This window comes from Natator depressus, chromosome 3 (genome assembly GCF_965152275.1).
Source record: "Natator depressus isolate rNatDep1 chromosome 3, rNatDep2.hap1, whole genome shotgun sequence".
Taxonomy (NCBI): Eukaryota; Metazoa; Chordata; order Testudines; family Cheloniidae; genus Natator; species Natator depressus.
The window spans coordinates 69,663,061-69,675,236 of NC_134236.1; the positions used below are offsets into that span (position 1 = coordinate 69,663,061).

Consider the following 12,176-nt stretch of genomic DNA (forward strand, 5'->3'; position numbering starts at 1 on the left):
AGCTTAGTTGAAAATCAGGAAAGGAATTTTTAAGTTAAGATGGTCTGAAAACATACCCAAGGTTAACTTTTTTGAAAACTCTTTAAATTGACGTTTCTCTGATACGGCTTAGTCTAGAAAATCTCCTTTTTGTTTGGGCTCCCTTAGATGCCTTTCAGTATTTTTGAGAGGGTTAGCGCATGATGCTTTTTGTATGTTAAGGAATTTTTGCCCTAGCTTAAAATGTCTTAATCTTTTCTGTTGCTGGCTGGGTTTTTGAAACCAGGCTAGATGCTCTGGTTCTGACTCACGATATGTTAGCAGCATTGCCACCCTAGCCATTCCAGTCATTTGTCAAACCATAACTTAAACTTCTTCAAATGCTGGTCCCTATGTGTATTCCACACGTGGGCGTGCATGCTCCCGAGACCAGGAAAATCTTGCAAACAGTATCCATTGGTCCGCATCTTTGCCCTAGTTCTCCTCTTGCTCTGCACCAAGAATATAAGGGGAAGTGCGGACCAACTGCCTCTCAGTTTCTTCTTCCTGCTGCATGGCCTGAGTCAAAATCCTCCAGTGTCCAAAGGTATCTTTGCATCAAGTTTGTCTTCATCTCTGTGAATATAGTTAGTGATTTTTTTGTATAGTTAGCGTAGCTTATTTTACTCACCCCAGTGACCTTATTTTGTCTCCCCTTTCAGGAGTAGGACTCTGCCAGGAATTCTGGGATTTGAAAACTGTCTCCTGCCCCTGCTATGTCCCATTCAGTGCTGCCTTTTCTGCCTTGGAGAGAGGCTCATATCTCTGCCAAGTACAGTATCTGTTGCCCAGCCCCACCCTGAGGAGAGAGTAGCATTCTGACTGAGGAAATACCTCATGGAGGGGAGGGAACCATGAGACCCCAGTCAGATCCAGGCCAGGGAGTCTGCCTCCTCTACATCATCTGGAGACCTCAAGCAGTGCCCCTCTGAGCATGAGCTCTCAAGCAAAGCCTGTGTCAAGGTTCTTCCCCCACTCTGAACTCTAGGGTACAGATGTGGGGACCTGCATGAAAACCTCCTAAGCTTACTTTCACCAGCTTAGGTTAAAACTTCCCCAAGGTACAAATTAATTTTATCCTTTGTCCCTGGATCTCCACTGCCACCACCAAACTCTAACTGGGTTTACTGGGAATCATAGTTTGGACACGTCTTTCCCCCCAAAATCCTCCCAACCCTTGCACCCCACTTCCTGGGAAAGGCTTGGTAAAAATCCTCACCAATTTGCATAGGTGACTACAGACCCAAACCCTTGGATCTGAGAACAACGAAAAAGCATTCAGTTTCCTTACAAGAAGACTTTTAATAGAAGTAAAGAAATCACCTCTGTAAAATCAGGATGGTAGATACCTTACAGGGTAATTAGATTCAAAACATAGAGAATCCCTCTAGGCAAAACCTTAAGTTACAAAGACACACAGACAGGAATAGTCATTCTATTCAGCACAGTTCTTTTCTCAGCTATTTAAAGAAATCATAATCTACACATACCTAGCTAGATTACTTACTAAAGTTCTAAGACTCCATTCCTGGTCTATCCCCGGCAAAAGCAGCATACAGACAGACACAGACCCTTTGTTTCTCTCCCTCCTCCCAGCTTTTGAAAGTATCTTGTCTCCTCATTGGTCATTTTGGTCAGGTGCCAGCGAGGTTACCTTTAGCTTCTTAACCCTTTACAGGTAAGAGGATTTTTCCTCTGGCCAGGAGGGATTTTAAAGGGGCTTACCCTTCCCTTTATATTTATGACAGCCCGGCTTAGTTAAAGACCCATTGTTTCGGGCTTCTCACAGGTATAAAAACAGGTCCCCCTCTAATCCAGTGTCCAGGAGAAGGGATTTTTTTTTTGACTTCTTCCAAGTTGGGTGAATCTTTGTTTGCAGGTCCCAAGAATTTAAGTTGGCCTAGGCCTTCCAACCATGAAGGGAAAGCACACCAGAGCAAAGCCAGTACCAGTGCCGACTGCAACCTCTAATAAGTGGAAGGACCAGCAACTGCCAATACCAATGAAGAGCTCCAGACAGGACCCTCTCTACTCAGCAGTACCCAGGCAGTCCCAAAAGGACACACCGTATCTGTAATGGCACTGGATCTGGCAGAATGACAACTGGGACGCCTTGTACTCCAGGAAGAACTGTGACATATGCTACCACAAAGGATATCTTAATCTTCCTGGTCCTCCAATCTCCTCTACTTTCAAGCCTGGTCCTTCTGAATTACATATTTATCCCAGAAGATGATACACCTGAAGACATCACTCCCCTATTTCATCCACAAGCTGGAATTTACTCCCACTGATACTGGGAGTAAAACCACTGGGGCTAGATCTGGTCATCTTGTTGGCTGAATCCGATGCCTAAGACTAACAGTCAGCTCCTCAACTTAGGGAGGTTAGCACAGACAGGGCTTCCAAGAGAATGTGCGTACCCAGTGCCCTAGGGTCCACCCCCCACCAACCTTTGACGCTTCAGATTGGCCCTATTGTGCATAAGGGTCCCAGAGTTCCCAATACCCCACATCCATGCGCTCTACCAGAGACTCACACTGTCCCTTTCTTTTGGATGACAGCAGCCAGCTCTGCAGGATATGTGGAAGAGGAAGACTATGAATTAGATCCACTGTGCGGTACCCCCAAGTATGTTATCTTCCTCACCGGATGAGGCAATTGCCCCAGCTTCAGCCCCCTCCAGTGACCAGAGGCAATAACAAGAACTATTGCAAGAGTGGCAGCAGAGCTTCAAATTCTATTAAGGAAGTTCAGGATACTCAGCCCAAGCTCTTGAGCATTCAGCAGCTCACCAGACCCAATTGGGTAGCACTCCCAGCAAAGGAGGCCATTCTGGAACCAGTTGGAGTGGTATGGCATGCACCTGCAACATGTACCTCTATTCCTAAAATGGCTAAGAAGCACGACTGTGTCTGCGAAATGAGCAGAAATCTTGTTCACTCACCCTGACCCCAAACTCTCTAGTAGTACAAGCAGTTATGGAAAGATAAAGGCAGCAACACCCCAGGGCTACTCCTTCCAATAAGGGAGCTAAACATCTTAACCTTCTGGGGAGGAAGGTATTGACATCCACCAGCCTCCTGTTCAGGATTTCTAACTACCAGGCCCTGTTAGCGAAATGATTTTATGAACTATTCAGTTACTAGATTTCAAAGATGAAACTCCTCAGGAGAGGGCTCAATTCCCCAGCCCTTTGTTGAGGAAGGTAGAGGTGTGTCTGAAACCTCTCATTCTGCAGTGGATGCAGCTGATACCTCCTCAAAATCTATGATAACTGCAATAGTAATGCTGTGGGAGTCATGGCTCCACTTTTCAGGATTCCCGAGGGAGGTTCAGAATAGCGTAGAGGACTTGTCCTTTGAAACCAATCTCTTCAATGAGAAAACAGATGAGTCTTTACACTTCTTATTTTAAAAAAAACAAAAAAACCCACACACTCCAGGTCAACCTTTTCTTCCCTAGGCACCTATATTCCGGCTCTGAAGGGGAATCACCTCAAACAATCATATAAGCCAAAGGCTGTTCCACAGCCTTTCTACCACCAGTGACCCTACAAACCACCCTGCAAGTGACAAAAGGGTCCAGAGGCCAAGATAGGCAGGAAACAAGGAAATAAAATGCCAAAACAGTTAAGGCAGAGTTAAGATTCAATTGCATTATTTATCTGTATACATTCCAGCATGGATCCTTCAAAGCTTTTTATAAAAACAGAGTGGCAGAGAGGAGGGTGGAGCTGTTAATGTGTGTGGCTGGATGTGCAGGGTTGGGAATGTGGGGGCAGAGCACTTTACTGCATTTACTGTTAGATGTAGCTGTACTGAACGGTGGAGGGATTAGCTGGAGCAGGTTGGCACAGCTGTCACTGTGATATGTAGAATAGTGCCTGTGTACCTTGAGGGATCGACTGTGCCTCATTTAGTTCTGAGTTCTCTAGGCTGTGCTAGTAGCAGTGACCCCCAGTGGTTTTCATCGTGGGGATTGTCAACCGGGGGGGGGGGGCGGGGAGGAGTGTTCTGGCATATGTGACTCTGGGGCTTAGTGAAGGCAGTGTGTCGGAAGCAGTCCTCTGGGCAAGGGTGAAGGAGTGGTAATGTTTGTCACCCAAGCTAAAACTGAGTTTTTTGCCTTAGCCAAAATGTCCTACAGTTGTCATGTGTTCTGGTTTCAACCCATTCTGGATACAGTGAGTGTGTGTGTGTTGGGATGTCACTTGAGGACAGCAGAGTTAAGGATGCATTGCAGTAGTGGCATGTACTGTAAACTTCTATTTTCTGCTTTTCAGGTTTAAAGTTGTCACCCCACATTCTAGAAGGGTCGGAGGCACCACTGGGCAGCTTCAGCTCCTTTAATGAAGTGTTTGGGCATTTATTTTTAAAGCTATTTTGCTCTCTGCTTTATTGTGGAGCTTATCATAAACCCTCTCCAATCCCTTCTGCCTAGCTTCCTGTTACAGGTTTTAAAAAAAAAAAAATACACGTACTGACAGGATTATATGGCACTGGGAAATAGATGGGATCTCTCAATTGTTCATTTCCAGGCATTTTACGTTTGTACTTTTCTACAAATAGGACTTTCTGTAAAACAAGGAATACTAGTTTTAGTTAGATTTCGCTAAGACTTTGACTTTTTTTAAGGTTGTTCTATTTCCAATAATAATGTATTTGAATGCCTTGCTGTTATACAGATTTTTGGTGGCTAAATTTTTAACCTGAAGTGGTGTTTTGGTTTTACCACAGGGTCTCAAGAAGCACAGTTCTACACTCTACGTGCAGCAAAAGCTTTGGCAATGACTGCGCTAGATGTTATCTTCAAGCCAGACCTGTTGGAAAAAGTCAGAGAAGACTTCAGACAAATGACACTAAAAGAGGAAGGTCACTTAAATGTAAGGGAACAAGGCAAAGAATCTGGCACCGGGGCAGTGTGTGCAACACGTTAAACAAAACTAAAGCCTAAATACTTTCATGTTAATGGAATAAATGTTCTACTTGAATTCTAAAGGAGGCAGGACAGATTCTCAGCTGGAGGAAGGTTGATTTTTTTTTTTTTTTTTTTTTTTTTTGCTGTGTGTGTTTTTTTTTTTTTAAGAGGGATGTAGGGAAACCAAATGATCTCATTACTTTCAAAAATATTTCCTCTTAAAAATAACTACATAGTTAGTAATTTTGCATGCTATAAAATGATTCATGCTTTTTGAGTCTGGGTGGTTGATCCATAGTGACAGACAATTGGTTGAATGCTTTTGCACAGTAATTCAGTCTACAGCTACAACATCCACATTTGGGGGTAAGATGGCAGAACCATATAGGAAAAACTCACCTATTAAAAATACCCTAAATACATTGACCTGTCATGGTAAACCTTTTGTGGGGAAGGACTGGAGGAGCCATATGTTGAAATCTGTACAAGATGTATAACAATCCCATCCCCTAGCTAAAGTACAAACTTTCAGGGGCAAGTAACATACCAGAGTAAATCTGTACACTTGCACCAAAATAGGGTGCCTAAAATAAAATTCTAAATACTTATGTAGGTGCCTAAATTGGTAGCCTTATTTTTCAGTGGTGCTATGCTCCTAGCATCTCCCACGGAACTAATTGGAACTGCGTGCTTCCAAAAATCAGGGCTTGCTCATAGGAGTTCAACTTAGGACTTGTCTGCAGGAGAAAGCTGCACCTGTTTAAAGGTGTCAAATTTTTTTTTAAAGCCAATTCAGTTAGACTAGTACAAAAGGTTTCGTAGACACTCCTTATATTTTGGTTTAACTTAAGTTTAATAATCTGTTTAAGCCAAACCGAAGTAAGTGTCCACACAAGATTTTGCTTAAGTTGGTTTAAAACCATCTGCAGTTTTCTCAAACCCAGCATCAAGTTTATTTTTTAAAAAATGTTTATTTTAAGTCTTCGCCCTGGTGCTTTGTCATACAGAACTAGTCTCCCCAGCTCTCCTTCCTGTCAGTTTCCAGTCACGTGTCATTGAAAGACTAGAATCCAACACTAATGTAACGAAGCAAAGAGAACAGCTGCGCAAAATGGAATGTATCTGAAAGAATACTAATTACATGTCTGACTTCAAGATTTTTTTTTCCTAATGTTGGACAATGGACTTACTCTTATATTCTCCATGTACTTAGTTTCTCTGGTAAATCATAGAACAGTGATTGTTTGTTCAGGACTTTCTGGAAAACATTATACAAAATTAAATCACAGAACTTTTGTATTCAAAATGCTGCATGTAAGTGTTTGATACCATTTAAAGCCAACTGGAAGCGAAGTCCCATACAATTGCATAGCAAATGAACATTTTCATAATCATCTTGTTTAAAAGTTACTTAATAAATCTACCACGTTTTCTTCCTAGAGCAACTTCAGTACCTCTGCTGATCTTACACATTATAATGTAAGACTTCAGTATAATATTTACATTCTCTAGTCTAGAGCACATGCATTCTTTTCCCTTTGATCTTTCAGAAATTACATTTTAGGCTACACTATACAATAGTGGGCCCTGGATTTCTTCAAAGCTTTATAAAAAAAATTATTGTAGTATCTTAGTATTTATCCAAACACTTCAGTCGCGGTCATCAATAGTCCATGGATCCTTTTAGCTAACAGTATTTGTCCTTGGATTAATAGAAGACTGATTCTTCATCTTATAGCCAATTAAGATCTTGCTGGTATCCAAGATTTTACAGGTTTCGGATCAGCAGATAAAAATAGTGGTTTCCCTGAAGTTCTTCAAGAATCTGTAAGCCCCACTGTGTCAGATAAGGATGTACAAACCCTCATCTCACAGCATTCCCTTTGTTCAGATGGAGAGAATCCCAGCCCAAACCAGCTAACAGTTAAACATAAATGTCTCTATTGTCTGTAGCCTTTAGAGATGACAATGCTGCTCTCCCACTTGGTTCATAAAATGCACCCTGATGGGACCATATGTTCTAACTGGAGGTTTCCTTAATGGATAAAACTGAAACCACTCTCCTGTATCAAAATTGTTTAAAGTATTGGGAGGCAGCCCTGACAGCAGATTTATCTTGTGGCCTTGTGCTGATCAACTGGAAAGGAAAAAGGTTCAAGGAAGTCCTAGATTTATAATATCTTGCCCCATGAATCTTGGCTCAGATGTCTACATGGAAAACTATTCCTGTAGTGGAGACTTCTGATAAAACTTCGGGGGGGGACGGGACCTAATGAGAATGCCAGCTGACCATCACACCCTTCTTCTGGATGTTTCTGGCCCCTTCTAGGTGAGTTACCTTACACAGTTTTCTGCATGTGTGCAGAGACATGATTCAAACAAATCCCTGTCTCCTTCTCACTGCTTCTCTCCTGATGAGAGAGGAAAAAATTGAAAATGCTACAGTGTAAAGCATGTGGAGTATCCTAGCTCTGTGTGCCCAAACCTTTGAAGTCAGAGTCCTGTCCTGACACTTTTATTAAATCCAGCATAATGCTTTAAATTTAGAATCAAAAAAGAGTGGAAGATGACTAAGGGAGGAATTTCATGTTCAGATACAAACTGTTTTGATATTAGCAAACTCATGAAATTTAAGACTGAAAAGCAGGTTTATTGCTTTTACTTTAACTGAGCTTTTCCCAAATATGAAAATTCTAAGAAACACACAGAAAATAGTAAATGAAGTAGAGCTATGTGTATTCCTCCAAGGCACCCAATTATCCTCTATGAAGTGGTGTTTTAGCAGCACAAGTGCTGTTTTCTAACCAAGTGCAAAGTAGGAATATTACTGGGATATGGAAAAATTCTGATCTAGGTCTCCCTCAGTCTCACTGGGTGATGCTGTTTTGCTTGGAGCAGAGATTTAGAATGACTATAGCCCAGGGGTTAGGGTGCTCACCTGAGTGGGAACAGATCCTTGTTTAAATCCCTGCTCCTCAGGCAGTGGGGACTTCAACTGGGATAGTCTCCCACATCCTGGCTGAGTACCCTAACCACTTGGCTAAAGATAAGGGAGGTGGATGCCTTTTCTTTCCCCTACCCTCCCAGCTGTTTTGTGTGAAGTTAAATGGCCTCTGAGCACATCTACTGGATTGGGCCCCATATACAACTTAGGTGGCCAATGCCTATCTCACTTCTGGTTCATGGGTAACTATATGGTTTAGATGGGATATTAGACATCGGGATGCCTCAGTGAAGCAGCAGTGCGCGTGCCCAGATGCAGAAACATAGGCACCAGGGAATTTTCACTGCAAAAACTTAGATGCTGAGCAAGTTTAGGCACCTACGGGGTTTTGTGGTTCACAGTGGTCATTGACTACCTATCCTCTGTGGCTATTCTTACATACATCACACAAACTTTTGTGAGAGGAACAGACTGATCCAAAGTTAGTTCAGAACCGGACACTAAGCTAAGTAAGTATGTCCATGATAGAGAACTAAATATCAAAGCTAGCTGGCATGTAGTATGCTACTGTGTTTTCTTTTGCATCGGTCTTTGTTAAATTTTGTCCAAAATTTCCCTAATAGGGTTTCTTTTCAGTATTGATGCATCAGCCCAGAGATGAGTAGTACAATTTTTCCTGTATTTTATATGGTCCTGTGGGTTCTAAAGTTAGTTTGTGAAAAGTTTTGTTTTTACTTTCAGTGCATTTGTATGGTTTCTCTCTGGTGTAGAATCTTTGTTTATAGTATTGAGCTTTTCTTCATGTTTTTTTTTCCTACTCCCCTCCTGTGTCAGCTATCTAATGTTTGTCTTGTATGATTTTTTTCCTCCAATGCACTACATAGATTTTTATTTTTCTCCAATAGGAATATCCTGATGCAAATTTTCTTCATTATGTTACATGAACATCCCATCTTCAAAGACCTCTGTATTCCCCAAATTCTTTTCTAGAAGAGCTATGGAAGTTAGTGTCATTCTGTGGTAGACTTTTTTTCTGTCCTTTGCAGCTAGGACTGCAAAGAACAAACTTTATCTCAGAAGTTTCAATAAAGGATCTGTTGATCTTTGAGATATGTATGTGACAGGTCAGCTGAGTTCCTTGGAAAGCTTTGGCGGTGTTGCTTCCTTTTCCCTCTTCCTCTAGGATTCATTTTACAGGTTTTGGCCCAAAGGCATGCATCTGGGATCCAGGTGCTGCTACTAACCCATGTTAATGGGAGCATCTCATCAGATTAGCCCTTTAAGGCAACTCTGTAAAGAGAACAGAGGTCAGTGAGGAAATAGGGTGGATCTAGCTATGCTACCAGTTGATGTTGACAGCCTTGTTTGGTGTTTTGGCCCTTCTCAAAGTTGAGGAAGGGCAAAATAGACTTTAATCTTTACCTAATTATCCAGAACACTGCTGTGATACATAAAAGCCAACCTGCTCGTGCAGGCCCTCTGACAATATGGTTCCTTTCTTTCCCAAACAGATAGCTGTCGGGCTGAATAATTTGTGAAGCCTCTTTTACTTTGAATTCTTAAGAGATTTTTTTATTCTCTCTGGCTGTCTCACATCAAGACTGGTGTCCCAAAGTGGATGTAGTTAATGCTGTAGAATAATCATAGTCAACATGCTATACAAAAGTCAGTCAAATGCTAAAATTGCAGATATTTCCATTCATTAATATCTTCATCAAACATGCACCTGTTTACATCTGCTTCATTTGCTGGAATTGGATAGTGACCGTAGTATTCAAAATATTTGACTTTTAATCTTGGGGTACAGGTTTCACTCCTAGCTTATGTAACTTCAGTTTTCTCTGGAAGGCTGTACTGAGCTCCCTGAGTCCTAGAAGTATAGAACTGGAAGGGACCTTGAGAGGTCATCTGGTGCAATCCCCTGCACTGAAAGCAAGTCTATGTAATAACTAGACCATTCCTGACAGGTGTTTGTCTAACCTGTTCTTAAAAACCACCAATGATGGAGATTCCACAACCTCTTTAAGCAATTTGTTCCAGTGCTTAACTATCCTGACAGTTAGGAAAAACTTCCTAATGTCCATCCTTAACCTCCCTTGCTGCAATTTAAGCCCATTGCTTCTTGTCCTATTGTTAGAGGTTAATGAGAACATTTTTTCACCCTTCTTGTAATTTATGTACTTCAACTTTTATGTTCTCCCTCAGGCTTCTTCAGACTAAAGAAACCGAATTTTTTCAATCTTCCTTCATAGGTCTTGTTTTCTAGACCTTTAACCATTTTTGTGTTGCTCTCCTCTGGACTTTCTCCAGTTTGTCCACATCCTTCCTGAAGTGTGGCGCCCAGAACTGGAAACAACACTCCAGTTGAGGGCTTAGCGGGGAATAGAGTGAAAGAATTACTACTTGTCTTTCTTGCAACACTCCCTTTACATCCCAGAATGATGTTTGCTTTTTTTTCCCCCCAACAATAATACACTGACTGATATAACCACTTATAAATCTGTTCAGTTACTTTAGAATAATCAAATTAAGATACCAAAGTAGAGCATAGAGGAGGAAAAATCTTCATGCTTTATTGGCCTTCATGGGTTGTTTTTTGTTTTTTTTTGGTATCTCCTTTAGAAATAGTTGTAAGTTGTCACTGAGGTATGAGAGAGTGTGTGGGTGGAAGTAATACCTTTTACTGTACCGACTTCTGTTGGTGAGAGAGACAAGCTTTCGAGCATACCAAGAGCTCTCCCAGACTTGAAGAGCTCTGTGTAAGCTCAAAAGCTTGTCTCTGAGCTCTTCTTCAAGTCTGGGAGAGCTCTTGGTATGCTCGAAAGCTTGTCTCTCTCACCAATAGAAGTCAGTACCGTAAAAGGTATTACCTCATCGACCTGGTCTCTCTCAGATCCTGGGACCAACACGGCTACAACAACACTGCATACAACAATTGAGGTATATGTAATTCATTTGTCTGCTGCCCTATCTTGTGGGTAAGTGGGGGACCTTTTGTTTCAAGTGTTTGACACATTTCACTAACATTGGATTCAAAACACCTACATTAAACAATGAGTTGCAAAGACAGCATGATTGTTTCTCCCCTCTGCTCTCCACCAACGGAAGCACAGAATTAAACTTCTAGTTCTTACAGGGATTTATTTGTTCTACCTTCTCTACAGTGGGTTGGGTTCAAACAAGTGCTGGTACCCTTTGCAGTTTTAAGCCTTTTTTGTTCTGCAGACCTGTCAACTCTACTTGAACCTGTAACTTGACCTCATTTTTCTAATTTAGTATGATCTGTACAGAACCAGTTTTCTTTCGGCATTTAGTTCACACAGATTATGATCATTTCCTACTTGTGTGCATCCTATTTTCTGCAGCAATAATAAACCAATTTTGAAAGAATGAATGGACTTCAGGGCAAGTTAAGTGTAGGCCTGATTGTTAATCTGTGCACACTTTATCCTGATGTGATGCCAATGCACAAATGTAGCAATAACACTTACTTCTAAGCCATCTGCAGAAGTTATTCTCAGAACTTTACATCTGAGCCCCAACATTGCAATATTATGTTTTGATGCTTCCTGGCATTTTGCATTATGATATAGCATTAGTATAGGATGATGATTAATTAACATTGCAAACCTTACAAGGCCATTTCAATATGTGATTTTTGTGGCTCTAACTCCAGTACGATATCTTCTCTTTTCTTTCCCCTCTTCTGGCAGTTCCTTTAGAAAGTGGGGTGGGTGAGGAATATTTCTCCTTCCCCCTCCTCATACTGCTTTTCTACACATCTGTTTCTTCCCTGTTTGGGGTATGTGGGGCAAGGATAATTGTGTTCAGTTATACAATGTGAAGGTTAATTATAGACCAATGCCTAAATTTTTAGAAAATTTTACCCGCCAGGTGGGTGCCCTAAGCTACAGAGTTAATTCTCTTGCCGCCCCAATGAGTGTGCCACTGTGGATAAATATTTAAATACTCATTGAGCCAGCCAGAGTGTGACTCTAGCCTGGGGGTTAGACCCAGGGTCCAGCCATCCTGGTCCAATCACTCTATAATACATAGTGGAACAGCTTCAACAGGACAGACTGAGGGAGCCCTTTACACCCCAATCAGACTATCCCATAACTCAGTGGTTAGAGTACGCTCCTGAGAAGTGGGAAACCACAGTTCAGATCCTCTTTTCCCCATTAAGTATGTGTGGAGGGGAATTGAACCTGGGTTTCCCATATCCCAGTTGAGTGCAGTAGGTGAAAAGTTATAAGGTGGGCTCCTCCTCTTCCAGTTACTTTTTTGTGTGGAA

At 41.6% G+C, this 12,176-nt stretch overlaps 1 protein-coding gene across 1 annotated transcript in view; it reads left to right on the forward strand.

The window, feature by feature from the left end:
* PM20D2 (peptidase M20 domain containing 2) overlaps positions 1–10,588 on the forward strand; it is a 35,825-nt gene extending 25,237 nt beyond the window's left edge. Inside the window, exon 8 of the mRNA XM_074947568.1 lies at positions 4,758–10,588. Coding sequence (XP_074803669.1) covers positions 4,758–4,957 — 200 coding nt within the window. The 3' untranslated portion in view covers positions 4,958–10,588. The remainder of the gene's footprint in view (positions 1–4,757) is intronic.
* Positions 10,589–12,176: the final 1,588 nt, after the last annotated feature.